The sequence below is a fragment of the Podarcis bocagei genome (assembly GCF_964188305.1).
Source record: "Podarcis bocagei genome assembly, chromosome: 10".
NCBI classification, from domain to species: domain Eukaryota; kingdom Metazoa; phylum Chordata; class Lepidosauria; order Squamata; family Lacertidae; genus Podarcis; species Podarcis bocagei.
The window spans coordinates 23071100-23095112 of NC_138135.1; the positions used below are offsets into that span (position 1 = coordinate 23071100).

A 24013-nucleotide genomic window follows, 5' to 3' on the forward strand; every position below is an offset into this window, starting at 1 on the left:
CGGTACCTATTTATCTACTTGCACTTTGACATGCTTTCGAATTGCTAGGTTGGCAGGAGCAGGGACCGAGCAATGGGAGCTCACCCTGTCGCAGGGATTTGAATCGCCGACCTTCTGATTGGCAAGTCCTCTGTACCCACCCACAATTTTTGCTAGATTATCCAAAGTGCTCCCAAAGCTTTTCCTGGCAGGAAATGCAGACCCTTGCCTTTTCCTTGAGGAAAAGTAGAAACATGGAGTCAACATCCTGTGCCCGCATGTTGAACCTTTGACAGCACAAACCACGCTAAGCCCAGCCTAATGTTAAGAGTAGTGGATTCCATAGTGATCAAATTGCAAGGAAGTGCTGACAGGGAAATCAAAGGCAGGAGGGAGGAAATTTAGGCCCAGGAATGTGACACTCCAGAAGCTGGACTCCAGCTCCCATCAGCCCCAGAAAGCACAGTTAATGGCCAGGGATGATGAGTGTTGTAGTCCAATACGTAGAGGGACACATGTGTCACACTTCCAAGTTTTAACAATTAAAAACAAAACAAAACTACAAATCTGAAAATATAAGGTTGCAAACAGCAGGATCCACTCCCTTGCAGGGATATCCGGCCATTTTTACACACTTTAAAAAACCGTATTTATTCTAAAAACGTTTTAAATAAGCAAAACTTCTTTCCAGAATCTCCTGTGGTGTCCCCCCCCACTTTTCTTTGCAACCCAACAGATTATCCTCCTTCTGTCAGAGCTTTCTGTTAGTCCTCTGCAGAGAATTTGAGTTACTTTAGCGCAACACAGTGTGTACGAAGCCTTGACTATAATCAATATTAAAAGTCATCAGGTTTTAGATACTTTGGGAGAATGAATGAGACCAAATATTGCCTACATGTTTTCTTCTTGTTTGTTACTTCTTAGTAAAACTGGGTTACTTCTTAGGCTTTCTGCTGTGCTGCTTTTGTCCGCTGAGTGTTTGGCTGAAACTGTTGCAGAGCAGCTCTTGATGGCTGCAGAGAATGATGCTTCCTGCCAGCGAACATGTTTGCCTGCATCATCTCCATTTGTGGTGACTTTGGTTGCCTGGGCATAAGCTCCCTTAAACAACCACCAAGGGGTGCCCAATAACCTTCAGAGACCTGGCCCAGGATGAAAAACCAGGCTGCTATCAAATCCTCTATGAATTCTAGAGTGCTTTGTGGGGAAACCTCCAGGTTGTCTAAGATGGCAAAAAAATAGGAACAGTTTCACCAAATAAACGAAGAACTAAATGACTATGGTTTGAATAAAAACACAAGACATCATAGGAAGCTGCCCAGACCAAGTTGGACCATTGGTCCATCTATCTCAGTATCGTCTACATTGACTAGCGGTGGCTCTTGAGTTCAGGACATCTCGAGTCTTGCCTGGAGATTGTGAACCTGGGACTTTCTGCCCCCTGAATGACAGGCCCTTTCCCTGCACCCAGCTTACCTCAGGCATCCTGTAGCGTTGTAGAAGATATCTGGGTCAGGTACAATGCTTGATTTCGTATAATCTCTATCTGGCCAGCCCGAGTAAGGGATGAGAACAGTCTCCGTCAATGGCTGCAGGGCTTCTCGGACCAGCAAGATCTTCAGCTGGTCATTGGAGGAGAGATTCCATAGCAAACCTGCAAAAAGCATAGGGAACAAGAAAACAACATTGGCTCTCCATTCACAGGACTTCATCTGGTAGTGACAGGCATTTCCCTGGCTCTTTGATAAAACTAAGTCAAGCTCCAATTGCATGAAGAGCTTCTTTGACAATCTGGTCATGGATCTACCAGGTTGTCAAAACTTTCCGAAAGCAACCTGTTACTTTCATTGTGTTGGGTGTCAAGGAGAAAAGGAAACCTGGGTCTGATCTGGAGATCTGCACATATTAAAAAATGTGAATGCAAGAGATTTAACAGCTGTGCTTTCTGGTTTTTTTTTTGTTTTTTTTGGAAATAGATTTTGCAAGTATCATCTGGCAATATATCACACGCACAGTGGCTCCCCTCTACAAAGAGAACTATTGTTTGTTCAGTTAACTGCTCTAGATTTCAAAACACATCTCCTAAAGTCTTAGCTCAAGGCAGATGGCATTTCAATCTCAGCACCAAACCTCTCCTCTGACCTTTGGCTCAAGGATAATCACCCTTTTGTAATATGCAGATACAGTAATTGCATTGTCATCTCAGTGGGGGAGGTGGAATAGCAGTATGCACAACTTTGGCATTATTGCCATACCTGTGCATGTTATGACAGCAGAAGCTAAGAAACAAGGTAAATAAACCCCACTGAAGGTAGTGTAATAGTTAATGTGTTGGGGTGGATAGAATTTTGGGGTTGGGAATGAGAGAAAAAGGTTCAAATTGTGGATTAATCATACATCTCAGTGGTTGACTGAGCAACTCACTATTTGTTAGACTAAAATATGACTGATATAAACTGATATAAACATGAATGCCTCCCATTCCCTTATCTGCCATGTCCAGCAGTTATTTCACAGGAAACCTATCAGAAAATAAATATGGGAACCTTGAATGAGCTAAGCACAGTAAAATAATTTGCATACTTGAGAAGTATTATAGTTTAGGAGCCAAGAAAGGTAAAGAAAGAGTTGGGAACATGTGGCACTCCAGATGTTGGACTACCACTCTCATCATCCCTGACCACTGGACATGGTAGCTGGGATGTTGGGAGTCCAACAACATTTGGAAGGTTCAAAGGTTTCCCACCCCTTACTTAAAAGCAAAAGCCAGGAACTAGTGCAGTGCAATGGTTAAGTGAGTGAGTTGTGAATCAGAAAGACCTCGGTTAAATCTCACTTTCACAACTATATAGCCTCAGTAGTTTTGCCAACTTTTCAGTGTGCCACTGCAAACTCTGGCATGATATGTAGGAAGCAACAGCTGAAGCTCTTTAAAGTGTGGAGGTACATAGTGGCTTCACTGGCTAATTCTTGCACATCGCGGCTGCTGTCTAAAGCCCAGACGTAGGGAGAGATTAAAAAGTTGGCAGCTCTATTCAGATAGCAGAGGTGGGGGATCTGAGGCTTTCGATATGTTGTTGGACTATAACTCCCATCATTCCTGACCATGGTGGCTGAGGCTGATGGGAGCTGGAGTCTAACAATGGATTTCCCATCCCTGTCCTAAACCACTGTTAAGTGCTAAGTTCTTGTGTATTATTATCTGCATTGCCTGACGTGGAGAACAGTGGGATGGATCAAAATTGCAAAAAGAAGTCGGAAAGATGGATGAACTAGCTTAATTAACTGTACTCTGATGGGCACGTGAGTTAAAGGAAATCTTGCAGAGAGAGGTACTTGCAGAACCAGGTCGTTGGGACGTAGCTGCACCGCATGCATGTGACTTCCATACCCCTTGGGACTTTCCATGGTAGGAGACTTAGAACAGGATGGGTGTGGCTGCCTTTCCTATGCATGTTTTATTTCACGACAGGTCTGTCTGTCTGTGCTATAATCCTCCTTGCAGAAGGAATGTTCTTCCATTTCTCAGATGTATGCAGTATGAGACAAGATCAAGAGGTTAGACACTCCCTGAAGGCTTGGCTGGCTCCCCTTCAAAAGCTTGTTTTGGCTGCCTCGGCTTTGCCTCTCTCCGTCGCTACCGAGATTACCCCATAATAAAGAAAGCTTTGGTTCCTATCAGCCCTGGCACTCACTCGCTCCTAGCTCCTCTTCCAAGTGCCTTTCAACCCCTGCAAAGCATTTGTTGCTGATGGAATGGGAAATGAAGCCAGTTTCTTGGAGCTACAGCTTCATGGCTTTCTGTATGACCTTGAGAAAGGCGCTTTAGTAGTCCTGGCAGCTAAGCGATGGAAGAGAAAGCAACTTCCATGTACTGTATACATTTGAGAATTTCCCTTGGACTCATGAAGCCACGTTTGTGCACATGAAACAGTGTTTAAGAAAACAAAAACAAAATTCTATTGCTTAGAATGTGCACCAGCATCTGATCTGAATACTAAAACCACGCAGATTTGCATAAGTTAAACCATGCAGATGTGCATAATTTCCTCATTTTGTATAATTTATTCTGCTTTTTCTTGTGCGTCAGGGAAAGGGATTACAGAGGACAATGGACACCCTTCTCCTTTACCACGGCACATCCATCTCTGCCAGCCCTACTCCTTGGCTACTGATCAGAGTGACAAAGCACACATTATTATTAACAACTATGAAATGTATTACCTGCCCTTTACCAGCAGGATGAAATACTCCTTAGCATGTTCAGGATTGCAGCCTTAAAGGCCTTTGAATTGTGGCAATGCTCCTTGCATAGCTCAGTTTCTAGAGCATGAGACTCTTAATCTCAGGGCTGTGAGTTCAAGCCCCACGCTGGGCAAAAGATTCCTGCATTGCAGGGGGCTGGACTAGATGACCCTCGTGGTCCCTTCCAATGCTACAGTTTCATGAGCCACTGTTTACATGTGTTTTCATGTTCAATGGTTGAGCAAATAGGAGGGAACCTTTTCCCTCCCTGGCAGCAGACGAATGCTGAAAGACAAAGCCAGTGCATGCAAGAGGATTTCACCTTAGTTTACTTTTGCTTAGTGGGACAAAACAAGAGTTGGACTGAGTAAACAACTCTTGATAAGATTGGAGGTTAGATGGCTTTCAAGGGGGATTAGGCAAATTCATGGAAGGTAAGGTTTGCACATCTGGCAGCGCCAAAAGCATGGCTTGGCGCATGGCTTAGTATGAATGTGCTTATTCCCAAAGAGGATATCACACCTAGTGTTTGATGTTGCATTGTGTTTTTACTGTTTTTTGTTGGGAGATGCCTAGAGTGGCTGGGGCAACCCAGTCTGATGGGTGGCATCATCATCATCATCATCATCATCATCATCATCATCATCATCCCTAGGCTTTTTAGGTCAGGGCAGCACTGCAGCTAAGTCAAGGTTCGGCATAGGGTTTTGTGCAGTTATGGTTTATGTTTCTTCTCCTTAACCACAATCTGTAGCTAAGGTTTGTCTTATGGTTACAGGTCACAGTTTAAGGAGACGTATCTCAGGTTCAGATTACAGTACATGCCAAGACAAACCCTTTGCTTAGTTGCCCTCTGGCTTTGACCTGAAAAGCCCAGGGAGGAGTGAAACATGTGCAAGTTCCTCTCTGGCAGCCAGCATCTTCATGCAGCCACGGACAGCCACTCTGGCTTGCTGTGACATGCAAAACAGGCCACGGGCCATTAGGCATGCTGGCTCTATGGAGTGGCAAGCTGCCAGGCGTTGGGAACAGGCGCAACAGAGGGATGTTGCCTTTAAGCCCTTCCTTGTAGGCTTCCCGGTAGTACCTGGTTGGCCACTGTAGGAAACTAGATCCTTGACTAAAGCAGGTCTTTTGGCTGTTCCAGCAGGACTTTTCTAATATTTTATCCTCGTGGCTTTTAACAATAGGACTTTTGTTATCTCTGACAGGTGGAGCTCACAGCTCCGGGAAGGAAAGAGCAATACAACCTTGAGATTAAAGCAAACCTTGCACCTGGAAAGATCTAAGACGCCTCGGTACTTAAAAATGAAGTCTAGCTATGAAAAGCAGACCTTATCCCTCCCCACCATCACACAGGGAATTTCTGCTGACATCTGCAAGACATCCTGCAGGTTTTTCACACTGGCTTCTCAAAAAAAACAAACCTCGAAAAAAGCACCAAGAAAGAGGCACCCATCCTCCCACCAGAGATTTCGACAACTCCTACGAGAGCTATATCAGGTGCTGCCCGACTCCACAAACATTCCTGAACAGTGACATGCTAGCTACAAAATCAGCAGAGGTGTTACCAGAGGTTAACATTATCAGCTTCTCTGAAGACTCTTCACCCCCCCGCCCCTTCCGCAGCCCCAACAGCCTAATTTGTGGTGATTAATCTGGAGAGGGGCTGTCAGCATTTCAGAGAGTGGGAAATTCTGGCGTGCTGTTCCTTTCCCAAGCCTTTCCACTCTCTGTTATCATGCGCAATGCCGTTACATTATTACACAGGCCTCTATTTAATCATCTGCAATTGATGGGTTAAGAACATCAGGGCTTTGCTCATGCAGTAATTCCTGAATCAGCTTAAGAACAAGAAATTCACAGCTTCCTGGAACACTGGAAGTTATTCCACAAGTTGGGATAAATGAAGGCAAAGTTGTCCCCTTTCCAACATTTTGTCTCAATCTCAGGAACAATCCCTTAGAAAATGTAACATGCACAATATTGTAATCCCATAGTATTTTTCACCTAATTGCCTCTCTTTAAATATAATCAGCAGAATTGGGTGGTGGAGCTACATTTCGCCCTGACATGCTGGCTTTCTAAGTTAAGGGAGTCCCCACTCCTGAAGAACACACAAAATGTGCACCCCCACCTGCAGACTGAAGTGGCCAGCTTTGGTTTACTGTGATGGAGTGAACATTCAGGCTCCGGGAGAGGAGTATCATACACATATCCTCCCTTATGTTTTTTTAGTCTTGCCATGCACTGAGCAAACCCAAGATTATATGTAGTGTGTCATGCAAAAGCCAGGCTCTTGGTTAACCTTTCTCTTCACCAACCATGAGATGCAGCTAATCCTAACCCCTTTTGGAAGCTTGTGCAGTTCTGGGGAACCACAGTCTGGCTTACCGTGATGTGCAGCTGATGTGCTTACAGGTTGGGGATGATGCTCCCACATGCATATAAAAATACTAGGAATCCCCTCCCCCAAACTAAGCATAGCCCCACATTTAGACCTTGGGTGTCTGTAACAATCAAGAGCATTTGTTAACAAAAGGTCTGTGCACTTTGAAGGTGGCACTCCAATGCATCAGTGCTGCTTTAATTACCTGTAATTTGCTTCTTAGTCTCCACATCTCTGGTCTGCCGTAACAATCTCAGCAGGGTCGTGATCCCTTTCTGCTCTGACACTTCCAGCTTATTGTCATTGTCTTCAAAGACTAGGTTTCTCAAAGCGCCGCATGCTGCCCTCTGCACATCCTCATTCGGCACACTCAGAAGATCTAGTAGCTTGGGAATCCCACCTAGCAAGTAAACCTGTTGAGGAGAAAGAGGAAGGTGTGTAAGCAAAGAAAAACATTAAGAAAAGATAGCAGCTGCAGAGCATGCTAAGGAGTCTAATGTTTGGAAGTCAATAGGTGGGGCTGGAGTTAAGCCAGGATAATTGCTTTTTGACATGATAAAACAAAGCCAATCTCCCCAAACAGGGAGTGTGTGCAGTTGAGCTTAGAATACACTGGGGACAGAAATAAGGAAGAACTTATGACCTTCCAGTTCTTAATACACTCATGAGATACAGTCGCTACCTGATGCACATGGACTAGCTATTAAAAATACCATCCAAAGTTCCAACAATGAACATAATACTTTCTTCCTTAGTATTTTCAGTATCTTTATCCGGTAGCAAGGATGCAAATATTGTGCTGTAAATCTGCACCTTCAAACTACTGGTAAAAAAAGTATCTCCTGTACTGTTTTAGATCTGCCTTTCCACATGTGGTATGATCTAATTCAGATGACCATTGAACACACTGGGTCCTTAGTGGTTTATTTGAGGGGTGGTAGTCTTCCTTATGCACCCCACTTTTTTGTACTTCTACAATCACTTAGGTTTCCCAAAGTATGATTCTTGTGCATGGGTGTTTCTGTTTTGGCCGCATAACCAATAGCTCTCACAGCTTGAACATCAGATATAGAGGGAATGATTGTTATTGCCCATCTGTATCTTTCTCCCTCTACTGCCTCTTGTGTATCTGGCTCATCTCTGTGCTTCCTGGCATATCTCTTTGTGGTTTTGTGCATGGGTGGTATTGGGCGCAGCAGATGAATGGGAGTAGAGGTCAGTTAGGGAGCAGAGTTCCTTTGCTCCACTGTTCAACATAATAAAGATGTTTCTTAGATAATTTAATCTTATAGGTCACAAGTTGCCCCTCGGAAAGGGGTGTGCATTTTGATCTGGGCACATGGCATCTGCATGCATCTTTAAAAGCACATTTGCGTGTGCACATCCAACCCTGTTTTACAAAAACAACTAGGGGTGGGAAGGTTTGCTTTCTTTATCAGGGTGATTTATAGTTTTTTTGTACTTTTTCCAGTGAAACTCTATTTATGTGATGAAAAAGGGAGGAGGAAATGATCTGGAGGCAGAAGTCGACACTTGGTCAAGCAACATATAAAAATGGAATTTTTATACGTGTAAATGGCTTAAAAGCTTATCTGGACATTAAGTGATATATAAACAAATAATCAACCCAAGGTAATTTTAAATAGGATTGGATAAAGGCATTTAGTGGGTGGGAATGTGGGACAGGACATTTTCTGTGGCAGCCCCCTGTTATGGAACTGCCTCTCGAGTGAGGCCAGACTGGCTCCATCCCCGATGGAGTGGGGAAAATAAAAACATTCTGCTTGGCTTTTGATGCTTTTAAATCTGGGATGGAAGGTTTTAAACTCTTGCTCTGGGGCTTTTCATGCTCAGTGTTAATTGCTATGGTTTAAACGGGTTTTGTGGCATTTTTCTTTTCTTGTCAACCACCATGGGGGCCCCCTGTTAGGGCTGAAAAGCAGCATGAAAATGCTTTTGCAAATAAAGTCATACAAATAGAGGTGAATAGTGCAGGTCTTTTAATTTCATTAGGTCCACTCTGTGTCAAGCTTCTAACAACCCCATGTTTATTAGCTATGAGGCTATTGAATACTTTGGCTAAAATGACACCTCTGAGTTTAGCAGGAACATGCATGTCACTGGAAGTGAGATGAGAAGCAAAGAGGAAAAGGGCGTGACCTTCACAATTTACTTATCACTTTCCAGTGGTATCTGGCTGGCCAAAGACTGCTGTCTATGGCCCTGGGGTGTGTGATGTTATCTTTATGAAGGCCTTTGATGTTTTTAGGTAGGAGCAGGCTTGGTAGCAGCTTCTTCTCATGCCAGTCAGTCTGAATACAGAAGGGTACAGAATCATTCCATCCTATCTCCTACGGATTAGACCAAATTTTCCCAACCTGGTGCCCTCCAAACGTTGGGCTACAACTCCCATCATCCACAACCATTGGTCATGCTGGCTAGGAATGGTGGGAGATGCAGTTCAACAACATTTAAAGTGGGGTGGGAAAGCCCTTTTCAGTCTGAGGGTCAAATTCTGGGCAGCCTTATGCCTAGAAGTTGGCGGTGAGAAGGCCCAGGGGCAAAAGGGGACAGAGCAATGGGTGCCCTTTTTGACCTTTGTATAATAGGCCTGCTGAAGGCATGTGAAATTTAAATGTATCAGCAGAAGCTGGAACTGAGCACTGAATCCCTCCCTACTGGAGGAGCACACTGAGACTCCGAGTTTGGAAAACGAGGAAAGCTCAGTTTATTGAAGGAAATACGTGCTTGATAGGTAGATAGAAGCAGGATCTTTTCTAAGGTGGAGATTCAAGGACCCATGCTTGCATGTTCTCAGCAGGAGACATACAAATATGAAGTAGGAAATGAGGTCAATAACCTTGAAATGTTTTGAGGTTTCTCTTTGTCTATTCACTTTCTCCCCAGGCAGACCCACCAGTCTTCAAGACAAGCTGAGCTGCATTCCAACTCTAGTTTTTACACAAACTTGCACACCCCTTCATCCAGGCAAACCAGAAGCAAGATCAGAGTTCAAGGACACATCCGGGCAAAAAACCTGAAGGAAGCTGTGAAGCAGGGACAGTGAGGGGGTGTGGCTTGGGAAGACAGGGGTGTGGCAGAGGAGGAACTATAGTCTAGAGAGAGTTCAGAGGGCCAGATGCAGAGAGGCATTTGGCCTCTGATCAGACATTTCCCCACTCCTGGATCAGATAAATGGGTGGAACCCAGAGAGAGCCAAACAGCTGAATTTCTCTTCAAATAAACATCTGCATGGATACATTTCCCTGCAGTGCTGGCATAGTGACATCAATATAATGTAACATTGATAGTATGCTGGTACATTGGGTGGTATACCCCTATCTATAGGCGAGATTGGTGAAATTGTTAGGGCTCTAACTCCAGAGAAATTTGTCAAATGACACATTCAGTTTTGCAAGCAGCTTCTTCAGAATCGAATGGTTTATAGTGAAGTAACTTGTTTATTCTTTTAGTCCAAAGTTATATAATGCAATGGTTTCTCTGGTGAACAAACCTCTCTTTGTGGAGACAGAAATGCACGTACAAAAACTTGGAAATGTTACATAATCCTTAGCAGCGATGAGGAGCTTTGTGGTAGAATGAAGAATTTAGCTGGCAGGTGCTGAGAACACGCAGAAGTGAAACTCAACAAAAGCTCCCGTTACCCTCATGCTTTGGCATGGAACCATGAACACCACCTCTTGCTTTCAGTCATTTCCACACACTTTCCTACAAATGCTTTTCTTACCCATTTCTAAGCCTTTAAAAATACCCTTATTTTTGGTGGAATGAGTTGCAGACAAGACTGTTTGCTTCTAGACTATTACAGTCTTTTGTGGGAGGGATTCCTTCACAGACCAGAACTAGAGGGTCTGTTGCACCAGAGTGTTTAAACTGACTAAACCGTGTAAACCTCCACATACCAAAACTGGAGGTTTGCACAGTTAGTCAATTTAAACACTCCGGTGCAACAAATCTATTTAGAAATACAAACACAGACTTTCTGTGGTTAGGAAGTGATGGGGAATTGCATTTGAAAGGGTTCAATTATGCGACTGACTTCAATTATGAAGATAAATTCAGTAAAACAGAACAGGAGTAGCTGCATAGTGCTCTCCAGGTGTTCATGAACTCCAACGCTCTCCAGTCCCGGCCAGCATGGCCAAACAGGAGCTGCAGTCAGTAACTGGAGGGAGCCACTGGCTACACTTGAAACAGGAAACCAATGCCTATTTTATTCTATCATGGTTCCATGTGAAATGCTGAAGTGTCTATAGAATTGTTCTTTAATTGGTGCAATATGATTGATTCGCAAACTTTAGATGGACCACATCAATAGCTGACTTGCCACCTCTGGTCGGAAAAGTCAAAGGCAATTATGGCTTTTAAAAATAGTTTTGCCAGCAATAGATATAGCTGCAGAAGACTTAAGTGAAATCCAGTGCATGAGGAAAAAATAGGCTGGGTAAACTAGACTTTTGCTGATAAGTAGGCTAGAGTCTTCACAGAGCTATCTTTTCCCTCCCATATTAGGACAAAGGGTTCCCAGGAAAAACACTGATAAAGTGACAATATTTTGTCTTGGAGAGCTCACCTTGGGAATGCTCAACAACTTGCTATAAATCAGCGGCTGAGATACAGAGGCGGCTCTTTGTAGAATCTTAAGAGTTGGAAGGGACCCTGAGGGACACCTAGTCCAACCCCCTGCAGTGCAGGAATCTCAACTAAAGCATCCATGACAGATGGCCCTCCAACCTCTGCTTAAAAACCTCCAAGGAAGGAGAGTACACCACTTCTTGTGGGAGTCTGTTCCACTGCTGAACAGCTCCTGCTGTCAGAAAGTTTTTCCGAATGTTTAGTCAGAATCTTCTTTCTTGCAACTTGAAGTCATTGGTTCAAGTCCTACCCTCCAGACCAGGAGAAAACAAGCTTGTTCCGTCTTCTGTATTTGAAGATGGCTATCCTATCTCCTCCCAGTCTCCTCTCATTCTCCTCTTCTCCAGGATAAACATACCCAGCTCCTTCAAGCGCTCCTCATAATGCTTGGTTTCCAGATCCTTGATCATCTTGCTTGCCCTCTTCTGCACATGTTCCAGCTTGTCAACATCCTTCTTAAACTGTGGTGCCCAGAATTGGACACAGTATTCCAAGTGTGGTCTAACTAGAGTGGGACTATTATTTCCCTTGATATGGACACTATACATCTGTTGATGCAGCCTAGAATAGCATTAGGTTTTTTTGCTGCTGCATCACACTGTAGACTCATGTTAAGCTTGTGGTCCACCAAGACACCTAGATCCATTTCACAAGTACTGCTAGTAAGCCAGGTGTCCCCCATCCCACATTTGTGCATCTGGTTCTTCCTGCCTAAGTGCAGAACCTTACATTTGTCCCAATTGAAAATAATTTTGTTGGCTTGCGCCCAGTTCTCCAATCTGTTATGGCCATTTTGAATTCTGATTCTGTCTTCTGAGGCATTAGCTACCCCTCCCAGTTTGGTGTCATCTGCAAATTTGATGAGCATCCCCTCAATTCCTTCATCAAAGTCATTTATAAAGGCGTTGAACAACAATGGACCCAGGACAGAACCTTGCAGCATCCCACTTGTCACTGAGGAACCATTAATGTGTACTCTTTGGGTTCAGTCAACCAGCTACCAATTCACCTAATAGTTACCTGGTTCAACCCACATTTTACTAGCTTCCTTGTGAGAATATCAGGGGCGCAGGTGGCGCTGTGGGTTAAAACACAGAGCCTAGGACTTGCCGATCAGAAGGTCGGCGGTTCGAATCCCCGTGACGGGGTGAGCTCCCATTGCTCGGTCCCTGCTCCTGCCAACCTAGCAGTCTGAAAGCACATCAAAGTGCAAGTAGATAAATAGGTACCGCTCCTGCGGGAAGGTAAACAGCGTTTCCGTGTGCTGCTCTGGTTCACCAGAAGCAGCTTAGTCATGCTGGCCACATGACCTGGAAGCTGTACGCTGGCTCCCTCGGCCAATAAAGTGAGATGAGCGCCACAACCCCAGAGTCGGTCATGACTGGACCTAATGGTCAGGGGTCCCTTTACCTTTACCTTACTGTGAGAATATCATGGGGGACTTTGTCAAAAGCCTTACTGAAATCAAGATACACTGTGTCCACAGCATTTCCTTGATCCACCAAGTTTGTAATTCCATCAAAAAAAGAAATCAAATTGGTCTGGTATGACTTATTTTTGAGAAACCCATGCTGGGTCTTAGTAATCACAGTATCCTTTTCTAAATGCTCACAGACTGACTGTTGAATTATCTCTTCTAGGTGCTTCCCTGGTATCGAGGTCAAGCTCACTGGTTGGTAGTTACCTGGGTCATCCTTTCCTCCCTTTTTGAAGATGTGGACAACATTTGCCTGCCTCCAGTCTGTAGGGACCTCACCTGTTCTCCAAGAATTCTCAAAGATATTTTTTATCCATATACTCTCAATCTGCTTTTCATACTCCAGTTCATGGATTTCTTCACAAGAGTACACATCTTTTATATACAATGCTATTCCTCCTCCCTTCCTGTTTGGTCTATTCCTCTTGCTCTGTTATGGACCACAGAGATTAGATACTGTTGTCTGAATAGTTTTTGAGCCGTTATGTAAACAGCTTCACAACACGCTTTCACAGCTACTGTTATATTAAATATAGACTTGGAACTGACACTGAATTATGGAGGATGGAGGTGTCTCAAAGATTGTCCAGTCTAAACCCCTGGAGTGAGGACATGTTCTTTGGTAAAGGAACACTGGGTCCTCTCTTCCTTTTCTGGCTGGAGACTTCTAAATACAGATTTAGAAAGAGTCATGCCTTTGCACACACCAAGAACCTTTCCCCCTCAGATACCCAGTTCATGAAGCAGGTCTACAGGACTCTTCTCTGGAGCCTCCAACATGGTGTCTGTGGGCACCATGGCACCCTCCGATGCTACCCTTGAGGCTCACCAAGGCCACTTCCATTTTTTAAAAAACGGATTTTGTTGTTGTTTGTGTGGTCTGCTTTGGTGGGGATATTGACTGCTTTTTTGCCTGCAGTTAATTTGTTTTGTTGTGTGTGTTGGTGCTTTGTCTAGGGGTGTGTGTACCACAAGTTCTCTCCCTCCCCCCAGTAAAATGGGTATTTTGTTGTGCCTATGGCGGTTTCTTACGATTTCCAAATGTGTCCACAATGTTTGGAGAACCCTATTCTTGTTCATAGGGACTAACACCCATACTGAGCAAGATGCTGATATCTGGTGCTATGATGGGCTCAAGCTTGATTTAACTGATGGTTTAAAAAAATTATGAACCTCCATTTGGGAAAAGGGTGACCATGCTTCATCCTGTACATCCTCTATCTGCAAGGCTCACTAGTCCAAGTCCAGTTTAAAGGGAGGGCAGGCTTGGAAGTTACACATCAACAGGCAGCGCCAGGGCAGTAGACTTGGCAGGCACACAGACTTCCCTACAAACTTCCATTCTGTGGTGAGATAGACTATGTTACAGTAAGTGGGTTGTGGTCTACTCAGAATTAGACCTATGTAAATTCATGAACCCATTTATCATGTCTATAACTTTCAATGGGACTACTCAGAGTATTGCCAGCACTGGACACATCCCATTCTTTCTAAATCTCCATCTATACTGAAAAGTGCACAAATAAATTTTATGCAAACTTATAGCCTTTATTTTTGGCCACCCTCTTTGGGAGGAACCAAGGTTTGTTGGCCAATAAGCTAGTCATTCGGAGCGCTTAAAAGACATGTGAAGTTAAAGACCATCTGCATCATTGTGTGAGCTTTGTTTGTTAAAACTCAGAAACAGTGGAGCTGGAGTGGCACTGCAGTAGAGAGCTTCTTTTTCCAGTCCAAGGCCTAATTCCCAGCAAGGTTGGGGCAAGGGCCTGTTGCTGCAGTATTTGCTTCCCTCAGGTCCAGAAACAACTGTGGGCCTAGGTTAAGAGACTTCTGCGACACTAGTGTAATCTTGCTTTCTGTAGCATCCCAGGATGGTCAGAGGCAGTATGCTTCTGAATACCAGATGCTGGGAACCACAGGAAGGGAGAGGGCCCTGGTGCAAGTCCTGATTGAAGGCGAAGGCTTCCTATAAGCATCTGGTGAGAACAGGATGTTGGACTAGATTGGCCATTGGCCTGATCCAGCAGGCTCCTTTTGTGTTCTTACAGCCACTGCAAAGCAATGGGATGGCATCCCTGCCCACTTTGAGCACTGGACCTCTCTCAGATACTTGATCACACAGTCAGTCACATGCAATATTGAAAAGCATGTTTGAAATAAGAGAGCACCGAGGCCTTAGAAGTAAAAGTAAAGAAAATGTCAACTGGATTATTATTTCTCCGTCTCACCTAAGTACTTCTACCAAAGGATTTTTTAAAAGTTACAGATTCCAAAAAATATTTTATTTACGGCAACTTCAAGTAACAATATGGCACTTATGTAGCCTTTCCTCCAAGATTTGGAGTCTAGATAAAATTGGATTTCAAGCTGAAAGGTAGATTTGTTTGTCTCCAGTCTGATCCCTCTGCATATTCAGTGCACGGAAGGGGTTCATCCAGAGGTAAATGCACTAATATCCAAAGAGAATTTCATCCAGAAGGTCCTTCCAACCCTAGTATCTCTTAGTTCCATTATTCTCCCATACCAGCTCCAGGTGCAATACTCTGTGTGGAAGAGTAGCCTCTGTAAAGAGCCACATTAAGTAAGAAAATGGTTTACTCACTTTCCTCCTGGCTTCTGCTCTCTGGAAACTCTCATGCTGTATGAAGACAACTGCTGGAAGGACTCGAGGGGACAAAGCATTTTCAGTCTGCAATATATTTACCGCACGCTCCAGAGTCATCTCTCCTTCTGGATTCCTGGGGTGATTTAAACATGAACACTTTGTAAGCCCAAAATGAGCACCAGTGGAACTAATGGATGTTCTTCAGCAGGCTGTGAATGTCAGGCAACAAGCCTGCTTAAAAACAACACTGTAAATAAGTAATAGACCTGGAGCCCTCCAGATGTTGCTAGATTGTAACACCCATCGCCTATGGCAGGCTTCCTCAAACTCGGCCCTCCAGATGTTTTTGGCCTACAACTCCCATGATCCCTAGCTAGCAGGACCACTGGTCAGGGATGATGGGAAGTGTAGTCTCAAAACATCTGGAGGGCTGAGTTTGAGGAAGCCTGGCCTATGTTGACTGCTGGCCATGCTGGCTGGGACTGATGGGGGTTGTGGCCCAACAACTGCTAAAGAACACTAGGTTGGGGAAGGCTGGATTAACATACTTTCTGTGCTATAAGCTTTTATGGGACATATCCTGTTTTGTGAAATACATGAACTTACCGCAGTTGGCAAAGGTAAGTAAAGAGATGGGTACAGAGGAGGGGAAAGTAAACAGTGGGTATAAAATACCAGGAAAAGCACAAATTAAAGTAAGGAACATGCCCATACCCTACATCTAAAGCACTATGAATCCCCCAAAGAATTCTGGGAGCTGTAGTTGGCTAAAGGTGCTGAGACTTGTTAGGAGAACTCTCCTCATAGAGATCCTTGGGAAGAGAGATTAAGCCGCTCTGAGAATGGTAGCTCTGGGAGCAGGCAAGCACCTCTCCTTTCTCAACAATGCAACAACAATAAATTAAATAGCCAATGTTCGGCTGTCCTTTCATGATGCTAAGAATCAGCCGCCTGAGACGGCCGACTCACTTTACCCAACGGTAGGGCTAGCCCTGCTTGATCTCAGCACATTATGTAGAATGTAATAGGTAAGAGTGGCACCATCACATGCTTCAGATGTCACTTGCGGTACAGTTGCAAATAAATAAATTACCGCTACTGTCGTATATCTCTGTACACAACAGGATTCCTCCTTTCCAAGGTTCTACCTTAGATGCTGGACTACAGCCCCAGTTAGCCTGTTGTGTTAATGCATCAAACTAGCATGACAGAGAAACCAACATGTGACTCTTAAGAGGGAGTAGTCTTTACCCACATTTTTGCATGTACTTAAAAACCCCCCCAAAATAGCCTTATAAATTAAGTAATATTAAACATTAGAAAACAGCAACCAGATTAAATTTAATTGACTGAAAATGATTAAATGGTTCTAACTGGATAGTCAACTCATTATGCCCTGCCCTATTCAATGCCGGTTTCAAGCAATGTGTTTTGAGCTCTATCCATTTTCTCCTACACTTCTCAAGTGATGATGAACTCAAAATGTCAGCTGCTTATATCTGCACTACTGAGCCAACCTGGAATCGACAGCAAACATCACAGTCACCTGGGGAATTTCAGCTGTCCTGTTCAATCCAGTTGTTATCCTAACCAGAAGTTCAGTTCTTGTTCTGACCTGACATCTTGAACAAACCCTTTCTGTCCTGACATTGTATACCTTAACAGCTGCAAAGTTAATTTCCGAGTACAGAAAATCATGTTCTTATGACTCAGTAGACTGGAGTAGGAATTCCAGCAATGAGTAAAGCAAGATATCGTTATGAAAACAATACATTCAGTGGTTCAATAGCAGTGGAAATAAAAATGATCTGCTGCCTTTGGAAAATAGTTTATTCCGACAACACAATCCTGAGCATGACTGCTCAGAAGCCCCTTTAGTTCAATGGGAGGGAAATGTGCAGTGGCTAAAGGATATGTTATGTAAGATACATGTGCAGTAAGCTCCATGTCAACATGGGAAGGTTAAAATAAAATAAGCTCCAAGAGTGCCTACTTGCTGAGTATGCGCGGAGACAAGATGAGCTGGATGCTTTCTTACATTGCTAAGCCTTGTCAGGATCTTTGCTGGATTTGCAAAGTCTCATGAACTGGGTGCACTGTTCATGAAAACTAGATAAGAGCAAGATGTAAAGCACTGGTGCCTGGTGTGTCTAAAAAAACATAGGGAGCAGCCTTAGACGAAGTCAGACCGCTCTGACGGGATGGTAAACAGTATTTCCATGCACTGCTCTGGTTTTGCTAGAAGCGGCTTAGTTATGCTGGCCACATGACCCGGAAAAACTGTCTGTGGAAGTGGACAAATGCCGGCTCCCTCGGCCAGTAAAGTGAGATGAGCGCTGCAACCCAAGAGTCTCTGGTGTGCTTTCAAATGACACACTTACAGCCAAGTCTAATTTCACCCGTTAAGTAATAATAATAATAATAATAATAATAATAATTTATTATTTATACCCCGCCCATCTGGCTGGGCCTCCCCAGCCACTCTGGGCGGCTTCCATAAAAACCAAAAATACAATAAAATATCACATGTTAAAAACTTCCCTGAACAGGGCTGCCTTAAGATGTCTCCTGAATGTCAGGTAGTTGTTTATCGCTTTGACATCTGCTGGAAGGGCGTTCCACAGGGCGGGCGCCACTACCGAGAAGGCCCTCTGCCTGGTTCCCTGTAGCTTTGCTTCTCGCAATGAGGGAACCGCCAGAAGGCCCTCGGCGCTGGACCTCAGCGTCCGGGCAGAATGATGGGGGTGGAGACGCTCCTTCAGGTATACTGGACCGAGGCCGTTTAGGGCTTTAAAGGTCAGCACCAACACTTTGAATTGTGCTCGGAAACGTACTGGGAGCCAATGCAGGTCTTTCAAGACCGGTGTTATATGGTCTCGGCGGCCGCTCCCAGTCACCAGTCTAGCTGCCGCATTCTGGATTAGTTGTAGTTTCCGAGTCACCTTCAAAGGTAGCCCCACGTAGAGTGCATTGCAGTAGTCCAAGCGGGAGATAACAAGAGCATGCACCACTCTGGCGAGACAGTCCGCAGGCAGATAGGGTCTCAGCCTACGTACCAGATGGAGCTGGTAAACAGCTGCCCTGGACACAGATTTGACCTGTGCCTCCATGGACAGCTGTGAGTCCAAAATGACTCCCAGGCTGCGCACCTGGTCCTTCAGGGGCACAGTTACGCCATTCAGGACCAGGGAATCCTCCACACCTGCCCGCCTCCTGTCCCCCAAAAACAGTACTTCTGTCTTGTCAGGATTCAACCTCAATCTGTTAGCCGCCATCCATCCTCCAACCGCGTCCAGACACTCACACAGGACCTTCACCGCCTTCACTGGTTCTGATTTAAAAGAGAGGTAGAGCTGGGTATCATCCGCATACTGATGAACACCCAGCCCAAACCTCCTGATGATCTCTCCCAGCGGCCGCATGTAAATGTTGAAAAGCATGGGGGAGAGGACAGAACCCTGAGGCACCCCACAAGTGAGAGCCCAGGGGTCTGAACACTCATCCCCCACCACCACTTTCTGAACACGGCCCAGGAGGAAGGAGCGGAACCACTGTATAACAGTGCCCCCAGCTCCCAGCCCCTCAAGACGGTCCAGAAGGATGCTATGGTCGATGGTATCAAACGCCGCTGAGAGATCCAGCAGAACTAGGAAACAGCTCTCACCTTTGTCCCTAGCCCGCCGGAGATCATCAACCAGTGCGACCAAGGCAGTTTCAGTCCCATGATGAGGCCTGAATCCCGACTGGAAGGGATCCAAATGGTCCGCTTCTTCCAGGCGTGCCTGGAGTTGTTCGGCAACCGCTCGCTCAATCACCTTGCCCAGGAATGGAAGATTTGAGACTGGGCGATAGTTGGCCATCGTGGCCGCATCTAAAGATGGTTTTTTAAGAAGCGGTTTAATAACCGCCTGTGATGGCCTGGGATTCCGAGTCTGAGAGCGATCCGGAGGAATCCCAGCCGGCACAGGAGTCCCCGCCTCCAGGGCCGGCTGAACTGGGGCAAGGCCTAGATGCTGAGGAAACTCAAGAGCAGGCACCAGGTGAAGCCATTCTGGCCCCAGAGGTGCTGGAAGACTCAGTGGCCACAGGTGAGCCTCCTCCAGGGCCCAGTAACCCTTCGGCCTCTCCTGATCTGCAGAGGCTTAGGGCAGAGAGGCGAAGGGAACTGGTTGCCCCCAGGAGGAGTGCTCGCCTTAAGGCCAGAGTAGGCGGGGCTCCTGGGGGTCGGGACCGCCCCTGACCTTAGAAGAGGATAAAAGCCCACTCATCCCGGCCCCAGGTTGCGGGAGCAACATCGTTGTTGGCTTCGGACCTTCCTGTGATCCTGATCCTTGCTCGGCCTCCTGTTCCTGACTAACCGGTACTCCTGTTCCCTGCTCGGCTTCCTGTTCCTGACTATCCAGTACTCCTGTTCCCTGCTCGGCCTCCTGTTCCCGACCATCCGGTGTTCCTGTTACCTGCTCAGCCTTCTGTTCCAGCGTTCCTGTTCCCCGCCCGTCTCTCTGCATCGGACCTCGCCCCGCTTCGTGTGGACTCTGCTACACTCACGGTACCTTACCCCGGGACCAGCACAGTTTGCTCCCGCCACACCCGCACTCCCCCTTCGTAGGGGTGCGTTCGGGAATAGCCAGAGGCCATGGAGGACCAGGCGGCTGCACTAGTGACTTTGGCCCAGGAGAACCAGGCCTTGACCCACACCGTGCAGCAGCTCAGTGACGCGGTCGTGGCACTTCAGCAACGCTTAGAAGCCCTACCGGCTCCTGGGGCCGACGCCCCGGCTCCTGGCAAGTACCCAGTGGCTTTGCCTGAGAAATTTGATGGAGCCCCGGCCAGCTTTCCTATGTTCCTGGCCCAGGCCAAGTTATATATCCAGGGGCGAGCCCGGAACTTTCCTGACGACCGCACCAAGGTGCACTTTTTGATTAGTTTGTTAAAGGACCAGGCGGCCAAGTGGGCGTTGCCGCTACTCAGGCAAGACTCCCCCTTGCTAGCAGACTATACGGGATTTTGCAATCGTTTGGAGGCCGCGTTCGGCAACCCCCAGAAAGGGAGTCAAGCCAACCGGGCGATTCGGCGTTTGAAACAGGGCAAGTCCACGGTGGCCGCATATACCACGGAGTTTCGGCTGTTGGCACAGGACTTGACCTGGAATGATTCGGCACTGCGGGACCAGTATCTCGAAGGGCTTTCGGATGAGGTACTGGACCAGTTGGCCACAATGGAACGCCCCACCACGCTAGACACTCTCATTCAACGGAGTCTACAAATAGACGACCGGTTGGAGGATCGTCGTCAGGCTCGGGACCGCCGGCACCTCCAGTTCTTGGCCCCAGTGTCGACCAGCAGCCCCACGGGCCCAGCTAAGTCATTGGAGGAACCTATGCAGCTTGGGGCAGTGCGGCCACGCCTCTCCCCCGCAGAGAAGTCGCGGCGTCGGGAGGGGAATCTTTGTCTCTATTGTGGCGGAAGCGGACACTATGCAAGGTCCTGTCCTGAGAAACGCCAGCCGCAGGGAAACCACCAAACCCCAGTAGCTGATGGCCCTGGCTACCGGGGGTCCCAAACAGCACAGAACGGGGCCGCACCAATTGAATTACAACACCTTATGGTTCCGGTACATCTATACCCTCCAGGAGGGCCATGGATTCTTACCCATGCGCTGGTGGATTCGGGCGCAACCCGCTCTTATATGGACGCTGCTTTTGCTGCCCAGCATCGGGTGCCACTGCGGAACAAGCCAGAACCGGTGCAGGTGGAGGCAATCGACGGACGGCCCCTGCGTTCGGGTGCCGTCACTCAAGAGACCCAGCCCCTGGTCCTGTGCCTCCAGCAGCACCGTGAGATGCGAACTCTGGATATTGCCTCCATGCCCCGGTTCCCCCTGGTGCTTGGGATGGACTGGCTGGAGGCTCACAATGTGCGGATTGACTGGGTCAAACGGACTGTACACTTCCCAGACCCCAGTTCTCCAGCTGAGACTGAGATGCTAGCGGCTGCGCCCACTGAGGAGGTTGCTGCAACGCTCCCCGCTGAATACCGGGACTATCACGACGTGTTTGAGGAACGGGGGGCAGACCAGCTGCCGCCGCATCGGTCCTTTGACTGTGGCATAGACCTCCAGCCCGGAGCGCCTCTACCGGTGAGTCGCTTATACTCGTTAACCGAGCCAGAGCGCGAGGCTTTACAGGACTTCTTGCGCAAGAACCTGGAGCGTGGGTTCATTAGGCCTTCTACCTCGCCCACTGCTGCGCCAGTGCTCTTTGTTAAAAAGAAATGTGGGGAGCTCCGCCTTTGCCATGATTACCGGGCCCTGAACAAAATCACCATCCCGGACCGGTACCCTTTGCCCCTTATTTCGGAGTTACTGGAGCGGGTGCAAGGGGCGCAGGTGTTCACCAAGCTAGACCTCCGGGGTGCCTACAATTTGATTCGGATCCGCGCCGGGGATGAGTGGAAGACCGCATTTGGGACCCGGTACGGTCAGTTCGAATACTTGGTTATGCCCTTTGGTTTGTGCAACGCGCCTGCTGTGTTCCAACGGTACATCAACCACGTGTTCCAGGACTTGCTAGACAAGTATGTGGTGGTGTACTTGGATGACATTCTGGTTTACTCCCGTGACCCGGCGTGCCACGAAGGCCATGTCCGGACCGTGCTGCAGCGCTTGCGCGAGCATCGTCTGTATGCAAAGCTCAGCAAGTGCGAGTTTCATCAGCGGTCAGTGGACTTCCTGGGTCACCGACTCTCACCAGGTGGGGTGCAGATGGATCCTGGGAAGGTGGCAGCGGTTCGAGAATGGGCGGCACCTCGGAACCGCAAGGACCTACAGCGTTTCCTGGGGTTCGCCAACTATTACCGAACCTTCATTGCGGACTATGCTCACCGCACCACCCCGTTGACCCGACTACTGCGCCCCAAGACGCCGTTTTCCTGGGACAAGGAGGCGGAGGAGGCGTTTCAAGGGTTGAAGGCCTGTTTCCAGAGAGCGCCAATCTTGCAACATCCGGATCCTTCTCGACCCTTTGTGGTAGAGACTGACGCCTCCAGTACGGCTCTCGGTGCCGTCTTGTCTCAGCAGCACGGACCGGAAGCGCCACTTTTACCCTGCGCCTTCTATTCCTGCCAGCTCCTCCCAGCGGAGCGTAACTATACTGTGTGGGAGCGGGAACTACTGGCCATCAAGGTAGCCTTTGAGGTCTGGCGCCACCATCTTGAGGGGGCACGACATCCGGTGGAGGTGAGAACCGACCACCGGAACCTGGAGTACCTCCAGACCACCCGCAAGCTGAACCAGAGACAGATCCGGTGGGCGTTGTTCTTTTCCCGGTTCCAGTTTCGGATCCGCTACATCCCTAGCTCTCAGAATCAGAAGGCGGATGCTCTGTCCCGGAAACCTGAAGACAACGCAGACACGGTACAGCAAGCAGAACCCACCACGATTCTACCTTCGGCTGCATTCCTGGCCACCCAGGAGGCGCAGCCACTGCAGGTTCGGGTGCGGGAACAGCAGCGGGTCGACGCTTGGGCCCAGGATCGTCTCCGGGAGCTGGCTGAAGGGTCCAGTCCACAATATCCGGGGCTGGTCCTGCATCAGGGCCTGCTGCTGCACCACGGTCGTCTGTACGTCCCGCCAGGGCCACTACGGCTGGAGGTTCTCCGGATGGCCCATGATGCCCCAGCAGCGGGGCACTTTGGACGGTATCGGACCACCCATTTGGTCAGTCGGGAGTTTTGGTGGCCCCGCCTGAAGGCTGACGTGGCTCGTTACGTTGCTGGTTGTGATGTCTGCCGTCGCGCCAAGGGTCCTACCGGGCGACCCCCCGGCCTACTTCAGCCATTGCCAGTTCCACCGCGCCCTTGGCACACGGTTTCGTTGGACTTTATAGTGGAATTACCCTCGTCTCGTGGCTGTACCTGCCTTCTGGTTTTCTCCGACCATTTCACCAAGATGGTACACTGCGCTCCCTGTCCATCTGTACCCACAGCCAAGGAAACTGCGCAGCTGTATCTTCAGCATGTCTTCCGCCTGCATGGACTACCTGAGCGCGTGGTGTCCGACCGGGGCGTTCAGTTCACATCCCGGTTCTGGCGAGCATTACACCAGACCCTCGGGACAGAGGTCTGTCTCTCGTCAGCCTACCACCCACAGACCGATGGCCAGACGGAACGGGCGAACGCGGTGCTAGAGCAGTACCTCCGGTGTTACTGCAGCTACCAGCAGGATGACTGGGTCGACCACCTGGCATTGGCGGAGTTCACCTATAACAACGCGGTGAATGCGTCCACCCAGCAGACCCCGTTCCAGGCCAGCTATGGTTATCATCCACGGCTGTTTCCAGAGGTGCTGCCGGCATCCGCGGTCCCGGCAGTGACGGAGTGGCTTCAAGAGCTCCAGTCCCAGCAACAGCTTTTGGTGGAGCAACTGCACCAGGCCAAGGAAGCGTACAAAGCCCAGGCCGACCGCCACCGCCAGGTGGGGCCGGAACTTCGCGTCGGTGACCTGGTTTGGCTCTCCACTCGCCATCTCCACCCTTCTCGACCTTCGCGGAAGCTGGACGCCCGGTTCACCGGCCCGTTCCCTATCGTGAACCAGGTCTCGCCTGTGGCATTCCGTCTCCGGTTGCCAGCACACCTGAAGGTTCACCCGGTATTCCACAGGTCC

At 47.8% G+C, this 24013-nt stretch overlaps 1 protein-coding gene across 2 annotated transcripts in view; it reads right to left on the reverse strand.

Annotated features, from left to right (window-relative positions):
- PKP2 (plakophilin 2) overlaps positions 1-24013 on the reverse strand; it is a 56349-nt gene that overhangs the window by 13057 nt on the left and 19279 nt on the right. For both annotated transcript variants that reach the window (XM_081212040.1, XM_081212039.1), the window contains exons 4-6: positions 15349-15484; positions 6819-7026; positions 1456-1633 (exon numbers count right to left, since the gene is read on the reverse strand). In XM_081212040.1, coding sequence (XP_081068166.1) covers positions 1456-1633; positions 6819-7026; positions 15349-15484 — 522 coding nt within the window. The remainder of the gene's footprint in view (positions 1-1455; positions 1634-6818; positions 7027-15348; positions 15485-24013) is intronic.